General features: G+C 49.7%; 1 protein-coding gene across 3 annotated transcripts in view; it reads left to right on the top strand.

The window, feature by feature from the left end:
* Positions 1 to 16,174, top strand: part of RXRA (retinoid X receptor alpha) — a 195,150-nt gene extending 178,976 nt beyond the window's left edge. For all 3 annotated transcript variants that reach the window (XM_090021405.1, XM_090021407.1, XM_090021406.1), the window contains 4 exons: positions 325 to 457; positions 1,716 to 1,807; positions 5,696 to 5,801; positions 9,566 to 16,174. In XM_090021405.1, coding sequence (XP_089877531.1) covers positions 325 to 457; positions 1,716 to 1,807; positions 5,696 to 5,801; positions 9,566 to 9,713 — 479 coding nt within the window. In that variant the 3' untranslated portion in view covers positions 9,714 to 16,174. The remainder of the gene's footprint in view (positions 1 to 324; positions 458 to 1,715; positions 1,808 to 5,695; positions 5,802 to 9,565) is intronic.
* The last annotated feature ends 202 nt before the right edge of the window (positions 16,175 to 16,376 follow it).

The following is a 16,376-nucleotide window of genomic DNA, read 5'->3' as shown; positions in this document are numbered from 1 at the left end:
GTTGCTCTAATAAAAGGTATCATCTCTGAGCCCTAGAGTTTTTGCATTTCTTTGGGACTTTATTCCCCACATACGTTTCCAGTGCCTTGTTTCTCCCAGTGCTGTCCCTTCAGACAAGCAGGAGAAGGGGCTTTTCGGGAGAATATATGGTGTCTCGCTTGGTGTTTCCCGGGAGAGGCACCCAGGAATGAAGCGGGGAGAGCAGAGCTCAGTTGCAATCCTTCTTCCCTTCTGGCAAGGGATTAGTGTCAGGGATGGGACCTGACTGATTCCTGCAGGACCCGTTGATACTCACTCTTGTCCCTCCTTGTTTCCTGTCTCCAGGCTGGAACGAACTGCTCATTGCCTCCTTCTCCCACCGCTCGATAGCTGTGAAAGACGGGATCCTCCTAGCTACCGGCCTCCACGTCCATCGGAACAGCGCGCACAGCGCAGGGGTCGGTGCCATCTTTGACAGGTGGGTCCAAGGCCTGGGGTGATGAAGATTGGGTGGGGTTGGGGATGGCTGCCCACCTTCACTCGATCGAGCCGTGCTCCTGTTGTATTTCTGTGGTCCCTGCGTGACCGCTAGACGGTTTCTCCAGACCATAAGGGTCCTTGAAGTCTAGATTGAGCATCTCATGGTAGGAGAGACCCAAGACTGGAGTAGCAGTGAGGGGTCTACATCTAAAGTGCTGGGCTGGCGGGGACTTGGCTAGAGGGGATGGAGCTGCAGGCCAGGATTGAGATGCAATAGCCACACTGTGTGTATGGGAACAGGCTTCACTCTGGGCAGTAACTTCAGTGCTTTTCTTCTCAGTACACAGGAACGATCAATTCAGAATAGCTTTGAAAGGCCCACCCAGTGAAAATCAGTGCATCTTTCCAGGGGTCCATGGGGGTATAATGTCATGAAGAAACCACTTTTTCATATTTAATTGAACCAAAATATTATTATTTTCATAATATAAAAGCACAAAAAATTTCCAGCCAGCTCCATGTTCCTGTTCTCAGGGCTTTTTTTTAATGTCATCCCCCCCCCCGAAAAGTTGTTCCAAAATGGGATTTCCATGCCAAGTGAAATATTACTTTGAACGCTTCACTTATTCCGAGGGCCTCATTTACATGGATAATTATTGGAGACAGTTGTGTTGAAAATAAGAGGCTACTAACTATGTTTGCCTCACTGAGTTTGCGAGAGAATCACCCTTGCAACCCGGGTGACATTATTGTTTTCCAGTGAGGTCACCAGCATTGGGATTGTGTTTACCCTGAAAGATTTAATAGGAAAAGTTGGGCAGCAAGTGAAAAACATTTAAACACAAACACCTGCAGTAAGAGCAAAGGGAACAATAAAAATTACTGGCAGAGGAAATTGCTTTTGGATACCTGGCTTTTTATTTTTAGGCCTTCTCCAATGTCACATTCTCCGGCAGATCTCTCCGAAACCAGTCTTTATGGCCCCCACTGCATCTCACAGGAATTGTAGAAGCTCCTAATCGTGTAATAATAGCACGGGGGGAGGACTAAATTCATTTATCACACGGTGAAAATTGACTTCAGCAGAGGTAACATCAGTTTACATTAGCAGAGGGTCTGGCATGTGAACTATGGGTCTCTTCTTCCTGCCCCTGGGGCAGGAGGCTGGACTCGATGATCTTTTGAGGTCCCTTCCAGCCCTAATGTCCATAAAATCTATGAAATGCTGATCCATTGTGTGCCCGTGTCCTTTGCAGAGTACTGACAGAACTCGTGTCAAAAATGCGGGACATGCAGATGGACAAGACAGAGCTGGGCTGCCTGCGGGCCATCGTTCTCTTCAACCCAGGTATGTTCTCCCCATCCCTCATTCGTGCTCCAGAACCCTCTTGGCGTGGTGCTGTTAGCTTGGCTCTTTCTTTTATCGGTCGTACGATCCAAGTGCAAATAACTCTAGGCACCAAGCGCAGCGAGAACAGGATGAGCGAGGAAAATGAGAAGGAAAGTGGAGCTCTGAGGATGGGGATGCCAGTTGACCTGATCCGTGCCAGTTGCCCTGATCTGGGCAGTTGCCATCGCGTCTAGCGCTGATGGAGGAAGGGAACTAGCCATAACTAGTTTTTCAGGTGCTAAAACAAACGTTGTATTGCCCTTTCAAACTAAGGGGCATAGAGAGGAGCTGGCCACATATAGATGAAATAGCTTTGCAGGAATTCTGCCTAGCTGAAAAAAATCCTCTTGGTGTAAAAATGGGTGGATACCGCTCCACGTGGAGGTTACTTCCATCATATTCGGATGCAGAGTTTTTTCCACTTGCATCTGCTGGACTGGATTCTCAGCTGATGCTTAATGGGCAGAGCTGTATCAACCTCCCTTGACTCTCCCACCCCCACAGGCCAACTTGCTGAAGAGCGAATCGTTTAAGGGAAAGCAACACAGTTTTTAGAAGTCAAAAATGTTCCGTTATCTGCTGAAATCTATAGCTGGCCTCCATAAAAGGGATGTTTTAAGATGAGGAACCAAGTGAGGAAATTTAGTATCAGCCTCAGCTGTGAACTCTTCTACAACAGCTGGATAAGGGTATAGGCTACTATCCTGCACTAGTCAGGAGATGGAGTAGACCAGTAGTTCCCGACCTTTTTTGGACCAGGACCCATTTGTAAACACTGATGGCCAGTCCCTATCCAGTGCCCTTCACTCCTGACCCTCACCCCCAGCCCCGAGCCCCCCAGTGTGTGGGGCAGGGGGTGGGTGTATGGGGCAGGGGAAGCCCCAAGTATCCCCTTGCAGACTGGAGCTCTGCCAGCCTGCAAGGAAAAAGCCACAGTTTCCCACATTTTTCTCCTTTAAAGGAGAATTCATTTTTAAAGTTTGGTCACAGCCCTTTCCTATATTCTTGCGACCAAATTTTGGGTCACACCCCATGGGTCGAGAAGCACTGGACTAGATGATGTAAAAGGAATTCTCCAGCTGTAACTTCCAGGATTCAATGCTGAGCACCCTACGGACTCCAGAGTGCCTGGAGTTGGGTTACAAGAGGCAGAGACTTTTTTTTTTTTTTTGGTTAGATTATTACCCCAGGTTAGACTTGAAAGAGTCTGTCTCGGTGACCTCGAAATATCTGGAAGCCAGTCCTAAAATGTCTTAGCCCAGTGGTTTTCAACTCCTTTTCATTTGCAGTTCAAATGAAGGGGTGTGGACCTCTTTGAGTTGAAACTTTATTTTCATAGTCATTTTTCACACGCCCCTTTAGACATAGTCTGTGAACCCCCAAGGGTTCATGGACCACAGGTTGCAAACCACAGCCTTCGCCCAGTGATCAGAGGGACAGTAGATGACATGAGTCCCACCTGCACTCCCTGTGAACCATCACTGTCATAGTGAGTGGTGGGATTTCCAAGTGTAACCAGCCCTCGACTAGCTTGCTTTTTCCAGCATGGCTGCCAGCTTGCTTTTTGGTTTTGTCTTTTTTTTTTTGGCCATTAATCTTAAGTAACTCATTATTCATCTTGAACCTGACCATGTATGGTGAAGGAGAAAAAGTTTGGCAAGGTTCCCATCACACGTTTTCTCTGGGATGTCAGGCCCCTGGCAGTCCTTTTGTCCTACTGAAAGCAGACAAGAGGCTCCACCTATTTTGACATGGTCAGGAGACCTAGGGGCTGTGGTCTGGGCTCGGGAAGGAGAACAGCATGGGAAAGTTAAACCCTTACCCAGTCACCTAGAGATCTGCCAAAACACAGACTTTTCTCTTGGCTGTGCTACAGGGGCTCCTGTGGATGAAAACCACAAACCAGTGGCTTCAGTAGAGCTTGAAAGCCTTTGGTAAGACTTTCTAAGTGACCCACACATAGTCCATTTGAGATTTGAAGAGTGGGGAATGATAGGACTTCAGTCAAGCAAACTGAACCTGTAGCTGCTGCCAACAGCCATCTTCAGGGCATTCAGGTACCCGAGCTCTCCCAGAACTCATTACCAGGGGTCCTGGTTTTCTCAGATTTAAAAAAAAAAATCCCCAATTTTCAGATTAAAAAAAGGAACCCCAAATCCACATTTTTCCACGATTAAAATGAAGTGCCGCTAATATTTAGATGTAGATGTAGATGTAGTGGTGTTTCATTTTAATCGTGGAAAAATGTGGATTGAGGGTTGCTTTTTTAAAGCTGAAAATTGGGGATTTTTTAAAAATCGGAGAAAATGCGGATCCCTGTTCGTTGCACTGAAGCTGAAAGTACCTGGGAGTCAGGCTCTTGGGAAGGACTGGATAGTTTGGTTAAACATTGAAGGGGGCAGACCCAAATGTGAAATTATTCAGGGTGAGAGGACGGTTCAGATTAAGAAATCTTTTGAGTGTAACTGTGCAACGGGGGACACTTAGGCTTTAAGCCTTCTCAAAGCATGGGCAACAGAGAGGAGCAGCAGGTAAGAGTGGACTCTTCCTCCTGGTGGGAAATCAGTTCAGTGATCTCCGTCTTGTGCCCAGATCCTCCTTGCAAGGAGACTGATACGGCTTCAGCCAGTGCCATTTTTCCTTTTATGAAGCAGCTTGTAAGAGGTGAAGGATTAAAATAGTCCCAATTCCTTGACTGTCTTTAAACTTCAGGGCTGAGTCTTGTGGCTCAGGGGATTGAGGACTGGGCTGGAGAATGCATCCCTCGTTGATGGCCAAGTGATGCCCAGACCAGCTCTGGAGCGGCTGGCGCTTATTGCTGCTTGGGGGTGAGGAGGGGAAGGGTTCTCCGTGCAATGTATTTTGAAGGGGGTGGGGGACAAGCCAGGGTTTAGCTTGCAATGGGCCAAAAATACCAGTTGGCTCCTTACCAGAAGTCTGAGCAGGGAGGCCAGGGACTTAATCAGCAGAGACCAAACTCCTGACCCTCGAGCATGGTGGGGTTGATACCAGTGCTGCCCGTCTCTCCTGGGAATGATGCTGGCACTAACTCCAGAGCTGCCGGGGAGCCGTCTTTCTCACTTTACTGAAGTGCACACTCTCTCTCTCTCTCTTTTCTTTTAAAGAGGATTGTTTGCTGCACGGTAGAAACAATAGCTGGCCTTGTAGCTTCCCCACCCCCACCTGCTCCCAGGGTGGAAGCAGGCCTAATCGGCTATCGAAATCAATTGGTTGCTGTTTCCTTCTCTTCCCTGGTTCCCCGGTGGTTTGCTAGGACCTAGGGAGGGTGGGCTTTCCAAGCGGAGGTAGAGTCTCAGCTTTGAAGGGTAATGCTCCTTGCAGGAAGGTGGAGTGCAAAGGTGTAAGGGAGACATCAAGGCAGGCACAGCACCACAGATGCAACTTCCTACCTCCCCCATGCCAGTCCCCAGCTCCACGTTCATGCCAGACTGCAGGCCTGACCTGGAGAGGACCGTGCTAAGGGTGCTGAGAGCACTTGGGTCTCTATTTCTATTCTCTTGCCTGCTGTAACTGCTACTAGTCTGCCGTCTGGGCTTGGAACAGGAGCATACACCCGCCGAGTCGGCCTGGACTCATTTCAAAGAGGATACCCTACAGCCCTCCTTACTGAGGGCCCTGAAATGCTGTTTGGTTATCCAAAAAGCAAAGCCAGCATCCAAACTGAGACCCAGGGTCCTGAGCCATTCAGCCCTCTCTGCTAGGCGTGTTGGGGTAGACCGGGCTGCACCCTGCGCCTCAATAGATATTCCTGGGAGATGCTCATGGCTTTTGCCTTTCTGAAAATGTCCAGGGCTTGCATTCATCTGGGTCTTTATCATGTTTCAGATTCAAAAGGTCTCTCCAACCCCGCTGAGGTGGAGGCCTTGCGTGAGAAGGTATACGCGTCACTAGAGGCATACTGCAAACACAAATACCCTGACCAGCCTGGAAGGTGAGTACTCAAACAGGGGTGGCAGCCCCAAAAAGGGCTGGTCTAGAGTTTTTGATTCTTTGCTACAAGGAAGGCCCTTTGGCAGTGCTGGTTTTCCACTGGTGTCCTTCCCTCTGCTGAATAATACCAGTACTATTCATGCAGTACCTTTCTTCTGGGGATTGCAGGCCCTTTGCTTTCTTACAGGTAGTCATTGCTCATCGCCTTCCATCATAAACTAAATCACGGGGGTGCTACGTTTCTCCATGGGGTGCACCCGGAGTAGATCCCCTGGCTTTCTTCTGGTTCCCTGCTGCAGCCAGGAGAAAGGTACAGCAGCCGGACGAGCACGCGCAGGGGTATCGTTTCCCTTTTGGAAACCACCAAGAGCAAACCACAGAAAAACAAGACACACACGGAGTTAATTTTCAGTGGCAGATGAGCATCACTGCTGGGAAGTGAAAGCCTCAATTGAAGCTTCTCGCCCTCCCCACCTCCTCCCAATACAGCTGGGAATGGGAGGAGGAATTTGGAACGGCTTTCCTGCATTTCTCCAGAATTTGAGTGGGTGCGTTTTCCCAGTCGCTGCAGAGCTGGAAAAAGCTGGAAAAGGCCTGCGGGTCGATGTTAGCACATGGACGTGTATAGGTCAGTCAACAAGGCAAACTGGCTGAGAAAAGGGGACTTGCAGGTCAGCTGGCTTTATTGGATGTTCAGAATCATGGATCCCTTTATGACAGTAATTTCTTTGAACAAGGATGGAGACAAACCGGCCAAAGTAATTGCTTGGAGGTGATTTGCTGGACCAGGGCAGGCTGACTGAATAGTACATGACTTGACTTGTGTGGGGTGTGGGGTCAGGGCTTTGCGTGCCTTGCCAAATTGGCAGGTAACTGGGGAAGGCGTTGGGGGAACACTCTTGCCAATCGCGAGTTTTGGAAGGTGATGGGGCTCGGTGGGATGATGTTGGGGAAAACAATGGGGAAGGTTTTTTTGGAGCCCATCAAAAAACATGAACTTCCCTTAAGTGGTGGAGCCCGTCTTCAGTTCCATCCAAACCCAATTCACGTTCATCTGACGGGGCAAAAAAAATGAACCTTTCAAGCCACACTGGGCCCAGTTTTAACTGGCTGTTAGTGCTTTTCAAGAGAGGTCAGTGCCTGCTTCAGCTCAGAATAAGCGGCCAACCCTGCATCTCGTGCTGTGGGAACTGTGTTTAAAAGCCTGGCTGTGAGCTTTCCTTGAAAACCCTCTGATGTGAACACTCTCAGTGTGTGTGCAAAACCTGAATTTATTCTGCTTCTGCTAGTCGTTGGGTCACACCACCTGCCTGTGACAGCTTTGTGGCTACGAGGTGGGGCTCAGGCCTGGTGACCACCCGTCTTTTGCTCGCGACTTCTGGGTTCGTTTGAACGTGAGCCGCAGGGACAGGGAATGCAGTCCTCCCCGCAGTGAAACCGAAACACGCGTGCAAAGGGAGAGGGCTGTGTTTCGCATGCCACCCCTCCCAAATCTCGTAAAGACCCAAATGGCTTGATGATCCTAGACGACAACGGTCAAGACATCACTGAAGTTCCCGTGACCCTGAGGACTGTGTCAGTGATTGCTGTGAACCAAAGGTGGAAGGGCATACTCGGCGCATCCTGTGATGGATGATATGGTCCGCTGGACTTGTGGATTGGCCCCAGCAATACCACTGCCTCAAGATCTTGAACGAGTCATCTCACCCCTTTGTGCCTCAGGTCCTCCTGCTGTGAATGGGTGGGACCATCAGACCCGCCTTTTCCAGACGCTCTGACACCAATAAGCCTAAAACTTTCCACCCTAAAAATAATCCCAGGGGAGCTGCTGCCCCCCGTCCTGCCCCAGGCTCTGTAATGGAGAGGATGGAGCCGAACAGGGGACCAAAGCAGATTAGAGGGTCAATACCTAAATGGAGGACCTGCAGTTACTCACCAAGCGAGGTTCAAAATAACAAGGGCTGTTCTTCCTCGCGCTTCGTGGCACAACGTGGTCACCGCAATGCACAGCCCAGTGCATCCTCGGCAGTTGTGCACCATGCAGCGCATTTGCTAAAGACTAGAGCTACCCCTGGGGCATTTAGATACGCTGAAGGCTTGATTTCAGACTCATTCAAAAAATGGGCAATGGTGGAAATCCGTGAGCAGCGACTCACAGGAACAGCGATTAAACACTCACCGGCCAAATAAGCCTCCTACACAGCAGCCAGGCTCAGGGAAACCTGCCAAAGTAAAACAAAACTGCATCCCAGCCATATGCCCCCGCCCCTCGGCCCCTTCCCCGGGTCCCTTGGCAGGGAGGGCCTGTTGCGTACGTGACACGAAGCAGCCACATGTAATCAGCCCCATTCTCACCCTTCCCAATCCCGGCTCCGGCGCATTGTGCTGCAGGCCAGTTATCTCACGGTTAAACCTATCTGCAAGCTGCAGCCATCATCTGGTTTGGTTTAAAGTGAAACTTCCTGAATGGGATGGCAGGGCTGATTTGTTTTTCCTGGCCCTTGTCCCGCTGTTCTCGCCAGCTCAGCAAAAATATATTTGTGCATATATGTGTGTGTGTGTGTGTGTGCGCGCGCGCATGATAGGAGTGCACAGGATCCTTCCCCCTTTGCCGGCCCAGATCCAGCCATTATGTTGCACAGCTTATTTTAAAGCCCTGATTGCAGAGTGACAATAAAAATAAATACCTATAGCCATTCTCAGTTATTAAAGGGATGGGTTGTCTGTGCCCCCTTCCCCCGCCAGCACTTATACAAAGACCAAAATTGAGTAAGGAGAAAAGCAAAGAGAGCTGATGGGACCACTCGAGAGGGAGAAGCAGGGTAGGAAAAGCTTCTCTGCCCTTTGCAGTTGCAAACTTATTTGGTCCAAATCCCCTCCCCCCCGCCCTGGTTTGGTCCTTGCAGAAGGACTTTCTTACCCGGCCTGACTTGTTCTTAAAACACTAGAGAGCCTCCAAATCTGCGCACGGCCTTTGTGGCTTGCCAGCTCTTCGTTAAAGGTTGTGAGTGCAACATGAAAAGTGTCTCGACCAGGCTGACCGAAGAGAAAGAGCTCCTTTCAGCCAGTGTGTACAGATGGATGCGGTCCATCCCACCAGCCAAGCGGGGAGGGAGCAGTGCTTATCCAAGCCAGCGAGAGGAGGAGGAGGAGGAGGAGGAGGGAGGTGTGTGCGCTGTATGTGTTAACCTCTGGTGGCATCTGGGCAGAGCTATGTCATGCTGTCTATTTTGAGATGCTGAATTACTTCACCGAAGGCACTTGGCACCTAGTGAGTCTCATGAAATGCATTAAAAGTGCCCGATGGGATTTTTTGGGAGGGAAGGGGTTACGATGCCGATTTTCCTAGTTCCAGTGCCCAACAGGAGCTGGTGTGAAATAGTGTGGATGCCCCGAACAAGAGAATTTACTCATGATGTTTTTCTCTCCTTTGCTACGGTGTGAAGGACCCAACCCTGCACCGCTGGAAACCAAATGCCTGAGCAGGGGAGAAAGTTGCGCAAACCTTTCACTGAAGTTAGTTAGGGATGTTCTCACTGATTGCATGTACTTGGAGAGCAGAGAGCCGGATGGTACTTTTTCCGCGACATGCCTGGATAGGGAGGGTTTCACCAAAGGGTAGAGTCAACCGTGTTTGGAGTAGGCGCACAGGCATCAGTAGGGTTCGGAGTTGCTTGTCCCACCTCAAAGTCCTGTAGGCAAATTCCAGCTGAGTCTGCGGCCTCTAATCACGTTCTCCTCTCCTTTTTTTGTCCCACCCTGCAGGTTTGCAAAACTCTTGCTCCGTCTCCCTGCCCTCCGATCCATTGGCCTGAAATGCCTGGAGCACCTGTTCTTCTTCAAGCTAATAGGAGATACACCCATCGACACCTTCTTGATGGAAATGCTGGAAGCACCCCACCAAATGACTTAAGATAACCTCTTCTGGGTCCGTCCTTTCACCCAGCAGGGGCCTTCGCAGCCTCCTTCCGCCTCCACCTTTCCTCCTTCTCTTCCTCCTGCCCCCCCTAATGCCAGAAACACCGTCTGCTCTTCTCCGTCTGACCCCGGGCAACACCCCGACGCCCTTGCCTTCTCGTCACGTGGACCCTTGCTCAGCTTGTCGTCGCGGCGTCTAAGGATAAGGAGGGCTCTTCTAAAATGTTAGATATAGAGAAGTGGGGCAGAGTGTTTCGGATGCCAGCGCTCCTCCCTCCCCGTCACCGACGGGCATCAGCCCAAGCCGAAGGCCGGGGGTGACGTCCCCCTGCCCGCCCTTGATGTTGGGTCTGGCTTCTCACCCTGGAGCCCAGCTGCTTGGTGGGAAGTGGGGATGGTCTTGCTCATAAGAGCGCTAGGCTGCTGGGGCTGGATGAGCTTGGGGGAGTGGTTAATTCTTGCTTGCTCACAGCTGGATATTTTCAGAGGATGGAGTTTTGGAAAGAGAAGAAAAAAAAAGAAATCTATTTTTTTGCTTTCTCACTGTTACTCTTCGTATTCGCTTTTCCTTCTCGAAAGGAGCGGGCCCCTGCTGTCCCCGACCGAGTCACCTTGGCTCTGCACGGAGCCCTCTCCTTTTCGTTCAGACCAGGGGGTGGCGGGATGGATCTCGCCTCCCTCTTCCACCTCGTTCCCCAAACGGAGAGATGACCGGTCGCACTGAGAGACTGAGCCCCCTCTGTGTGTGGAGGGCAGCGTAGGCGGCGGTCGCCGCAATAGTCTTGCTTTCCTTTGGGGAAAAAGCAATGGAGCATCACAGATTTTTTTTTTTTTGTCCCCCTCCCCGCCAAAGATGACTTTCCTCTCTGTTCTGGAGCTCGCCAGTCCAAACACCAGCCAACTGGAACGCGCGGGTCTGGAAGCGGTCGCTTTAAGGTTGCAATCACCCATATCCCTCCCCTCCTGGTTGGTCCCTGCCCCTCCCTTAGCACATGCACGTACACACGAAGTGCATTGGACAGGGTGGAACGTGCACACGCACGTGCTCTCAGCTGGCCCTGCCAACTGGTGGGTGCTAACCTGGGGCAGCGGTTTCTTTTGAGGGCAGCTTTGCATTGTAGGAGCAGGGGCTGGCTGCTTGGGGAGGCGTTTGTAGGTCTGCAGCAACTCGGACCCCATCCATGGGTCTCTCCAGATTAGCGTGGCCTGGGTTGTGACAGCCTGAACTCCCACCCCATCGGGGGTCTCTCCGGGTTAGGGTGGCCTGGGCCGTGACAGCCCGTGGAGCAAAGCTGCAGTCGACTGAGCCCTTGGGCAGGCCTGCGTTGTGCATTCGTTGGTGGAAAAGAGAGGGTCACCCCTACCCCCAGAATATTCCCCCATCTTCCCAGTGTAGAAATGATACAGCATGAGGGTCCCAACAGGGATCAGGAAAGCAGGAGGCTGCGTCAGCCGGGAGGGCCGTGTTGCATAAAGATTTGCTTGTTGCATCTTAAATTACCGATGAAGAATGGAGATTGCAAAGCAGAAATAACAGTATTCATACCCCCCTGCCTTTTTGTTCCCCTCCCAGAGACTCTCAAATTGCTGCGCTAGAGCCAAGCGTGGTGCTTGCTTGGGGGCATCTCCTTCCTGGAGGGGTCGTCGGGCCAGGCCTTGGCCAGACCCAGGTAGGAGGGTGCACTGAAGGGACTGCTCTTTCCCTGTGGCTTTGGCTGCTGTTCTGTGTTCCTGTGGGAATCCTGAAGAGCAAAAATTAATTGCACACATTGCAGCTTGTTTCTGTAGAAAACCCGTGTCGGCTCCACCAAGGGGAGGCTACAAGGTTTCAGGAGCTTCCCTATGAGCTTTGACTCGAGCAGCAATGTTTTATCCATAAGAAAACCCTGGGCAGGGGCATTCCCTCCGGTGTATTCTCCAGGGCTGTGTCCAGACCCATTTTAAAATGACCCAAGCAACCGGCTCTCCAGTTGTTCCTGGAGAAGAAGGGAGGCTATTTCACAGTCTGGTGAATCTCATGCTTAGGAAGTTTTCCAGCCCTTCAGCTTGACTCTCCCTCTGTTTAATGTGCAGCCGAAGTTTCCACCGACTGGCTCGGGCTGCGGGAGCTGCTCTTACATTTTTCTGGGGGGAGAGGCGGGAAGACGGTTTGTTTTGCTTTTGCACACCGCTGCTTTTTGATTTAATCCCGGTCCGTTTGCCAAAACACGGCGCCCTGCACATTTCCAGGAGCATCTCGGGAGGGGGTTTCTTGGGGGACGGAGTCAGGCAGCAAGGGAGCGCCTTTCCTTTTGGGTCCCAGCTTCACTCCAAGCAGGTGTCTCAAGAGCCCAAGTTAGAAAACAAATGGAAAGAAATAGGAGAGCAAATAATGAAGGAGCTTGCTGATTTATTTTTTTCCCCCAGAAGAAAGTAACCATTCTTAACCCACCGGGGGAACTCGCAGGCTGAGCCAGGAGCGAGGTGCCTGCAGTTGGCTCCCAACCAAGGGCTTCCCCGCCACTTCTATTTGATTTGTGCTCAAAAACGACCGAGGATTAGATTCCAGAAATATTTCTTCTCCCCCGCCTTTCCCTGTCAGCTACAGCTGGCCCTTTATATAGCTGCTTTGTGCCTGGGTGAAGGGAGAGCAGGCAGTCCCACGCCAAGCCCTCACCTCTGGTCCTGTAAGAGATGCAGCTGTTACTCCACGTCCCTCCTTGCAGGTGCTGCCCAAACAGGCTGGTGGTTCAGATCCTTGCCCCTTCCCTCCCCTTGGCTAATACACCTCTCTCGCTGCTAAACAAATACCAAAGATTTCAGGTCATCGCTTCCCTCCCCCCCCCCACCCACTCCCGGGTCGCCCCGAAGTGACAAACCTGTAGAGGCAGGAGCGGGGCTTTGGCCGCGTTTCTTCTGCAGGCTGCCTGCTGCTGAAAATATTATTAAACAGCTTCACCCTGGAAGAATTTGCCAGGAAAACAAGGCGGGAGAAATGAGCTGCATAGAGGTTGCCAGGAAATGCAAGCAGAGCCCCGTCCTCACGCAGGCACCGTGGTCGCAGGCCAAGGTGGGAACGTCGCATCTCGGCTGGCCCCTTGGATCTGAGCTCACCAGCTTTGAACCTCTTCCCTCCATACATTGCCACTGCCACTCAGTGCGTGGAAATATTAGTCGGGGGATGAGGAGCTGGCATGCATCTGCATTCACGCCCTGAGCTTGCCCGCGAGAGAATATTAAAGGCTTATTAAAGAGCCTATCGACCTGGCCCCACGCTGAACACTGTTTATCTCCATCAGGCAGAACCAGCTTGTTATTTTTTATTTATTTTATTTTATTTTATTGGGTGCTTGAAAGGCGCTGTGTTTGGGCCTGGAAGTCTGAGCGGCTATTTGTTTTTCTAGGCTGCGAGCGCGTGCTCCCTGCCAGCTCCTCCTCAGCCACCGGAGGAAGCCGGGGCCGACCCTAGGCCCCCGGGATGGGTCCCGTGTTGGCGGAGCTGCTTCTTGGGCAGGGGGTGCCGAGCTGAGGTCTAAGGAGCGTGCGGCTTGTCTCGTCCACGTTAGCATTGGAATCGAAGGTGTTGCCCTTATTAAAACGTGCTACAGTGTTAGCTCCAAATGCTGCCCTGCCAAATACAGCATAGTGCCAGGATGAAGCGCCGGGTCGCGGTTACGCCATTAGTTTTGGCCCTCGGGGGTTTATTTCTGGCTCAGTTCGTTGGCAGGTGGGATGACCCTGGGTGCTTTTCTGTCTCCCGTGCACTGGGGATGATGCTAATTCCTCCGAAGAATGGATTGTGAGGTTCAGCCTGCATTTTTAAACGGCCTGTTGTGGCAGGCTGATGTGCACGGTGCTGTATTAAATTGGTAGGGTTGTCACAGGAGATGCTGTTACCACATTGGCTTGTCTTTGCTGACTTTGGTAAAACTCCCTTGATTTATACCAGCCACGGCTCTGGCCCACAAGGGAATCCTTATTGCACCCTGAACGCCCATGAACAATAAACCATGTCAGCCCTTGATGGGCACCAACACCCCTCTTCCCCCCCCCCCCAAAAAAAAATATCCCCCCAATTCAGTTTTTTCCAGTGCAATTCCCCAGTTAGAACAAACATAAGCTACACTTGGGCTGTGGCAAACCCACCGTAGCAGCCTTAAAGCGACCCGCTTTTGCATGGATTTCACTCTTTGGTTTATATTTTCTTTCGCTTTGGCTTTTTATTTTATTCCCCTCCCCCCCATCATTATAATAATTATTATAAATATACTGCAAGCTTGTTTGAAGAGGTGATACATGGGTAAAGAAAAAGGCACATTATTCACTAGAGAGCTAGGACTTTTATTTAACCAGATGATAGTATTCGTGCAAAATCTGGTTCAATTAGGGTGATTTTTTTTTTCTTTTCTTTTTGGTGGGACAATCTTTAATTTTCTAAAGATAGCACAAACATCAGCTTTTCAGCCAGCCACCCACCGCACTGGAGGTTCCTTACAGCCTTTCTGCGTGTGTTCTCAATTGGGATCTGCAACAAGAAGAGCTTAAAAAGGCTTTTAAGGATGGTCTTCAAGAAGCTTATCAGGCCTTTCCTACCCGTCCATCCATCTCCGACACCAAGTTCAGGTGGAACCTTAGCAGTGGAGATCCGTTCGTTGAAAGGCCTTGAAAACTCACAACTGTCGTATATTGAGGAAACACACAGAGGAATTTCCCCCCACCCCTTCCCTTCGTTCCTGAAAGCCCAGCTAATTTCTGCACTTTGTCAACTCTTGGATGGTGGGTTGGACTGCGGTCTATGTCACACCTGCAGGCATGGACCTTCCAGCTGAAGTCTCCCAGGGGAGAAAGGTGTACGCTAGGTTGGTTTTTGTCTGAAAGGCCAAGGAAGATTCACAATCGGAAAAGGAAATTGGCCCTCCCCTCACCCCTGGAGTCCTCCAATGGACTGTAAGGTCTGGTCTCCAACATATTTCTTTGCAACAGCCCACTTGAATAACTGCTGAGAGTATACTCAGTCATCCCGTCCGCCGACTCTGGCTGCTCATTTCTCCTCTTGCTGCCACCACCCATCAGTGCATTGAAACCACTGGGGACAGCTTTGGGACATGCAGCAGCACAGCCTTCTACCCGGAGTCTGCCGTGGTTGTCAAGCCATCTCTCTCCCTAACGAGCAAGAGGAACTTTTAGTGTTTGCAATCAGAAGATGAGCAAAGGCTCATCCATTGGGGTCTTCATCATCAGAGCAGGACCAAAGGAACCAACCCTCCCTCTTTCCCGGGCAACACTTGGGCTCTCTGTGTGTGGACAATCCTGAACCTGGTGGCAGCAGTGGGATTGAGGATGGGGACACGTGACCTTGTAGCCTGTGGACTCACAGTTGGCCCCGCCAATCCCCAGCAGTGGCTAATTAGCTGATGATGTCCCCATCAGTGACTAGAGTGCATGATCTATTTTAAGTTGATACATATGTGCGTGTGTATACATGTATGTACTGTAGATATATACACTGTATAAATACCCTCACTCACATATACATATATTATAACCATAGCAATTACAGACTTTTTGTGCTTTTGTTTTTGTTCAAATTGATTCTATATTTTTTTTCCTATTTTGTTTTGGGTTTTTTTTCCCCTCATACCTTTTTGCTTCATGCAAGCGAGTACGTTGTACCAGAGCCCCTTCCATGTCGGCAAGTGCTGAATGATTTTTACAACTCGAGATAGAGGAAATGCATCTATTTTAAGATGCCCTTTTTCTTTTTTTCTTTTTTTTTTTTGGAGCAGCAGATGGTGTGAATAAAATAGCTTTAGCAGTTCCCAACACTTAGCGATGGATGCCTTAGCTATGGGACACATAGCTAAAATAAAATTCAGCAAGAATTACAAAAATAATAAAAAAGAAAAGAAATAAAAAAAAAGAGAAAAGATAAGGAAAAATATCTAAAGCATCAATAAAGTTAAAAAAAAATCTATTTTTGTACAAATGTAATTTTATCCCTTCCATATTCTTGGAGATTTTTCTTTTTTGGATTGTTTTGTTTCTTCTTCAATAGAGAGTGTTATAAACTATCTCTCTCTGTAAATGCTTGACCACAGGGACAGACACCTGGAGGAGAGGGAGAATGTTTTGACTGTGTTTTAAAGGCTTTATATGAAATCTCTTTGGAAATATATATTTTTTTTTTGGAATGAACTTTTTATTTTTTTCCTCCCACATCTGAAATCTTCTTTTATGGGGTGGGGGGAGGTCTTTTGTCATGTCTCTCTGGCGTTCCCGCAAGTCTGTTTTACTGTGAAATCACTACCGTATGTTATTTGTTCACTTAAAAAAAAAATTGCTGCTGGAAGCGCCAGTATTTTGATGAACAATTGTACTAGAATTGTAAAAAAACAAAAAAACAAAAAAAAAAAGAAAGAGAGAGAGAGAGAAAATAGGGGGAAAAAAAGAAAAATATATGAGCATTTTAAAATATAATACAGTTCAAGTCCTCTTTTGTTCTGAATGGGTGAGCTGTGACTTGTTCGCTAAGGATGTGCCCGTCCCCTCTGAAGTCAAAGTCAGCATTTCCAAGCTTCCCGAGCCTTGGGGTTGGGACAAACCAGTGAGATCCTTACAAACATCTTTCCTCGCTTGTACCGGTGCCGAATCATTGTGCAGAGCTCCACCCTGTGGGCAA

Source organism: Crocodylus siamensis, chromosome 11 (assembly GCF_052110815.1).
Source record: "Crocodylus siamensis isolate JL-2025a chromosome 11, ASM5211081v1, whole genome shotgun sequence".
Lineage (NCBI taxonomy): Eukaryota > Metazoa > Chordata > Crocodylia > Crocodylidae > Crocodylus > Crocodylus siamensis.
Note: the sequence above shows the minus strand (reverse complement) of the source record. Positions and strands in the feature narration are given on the sequence as shown.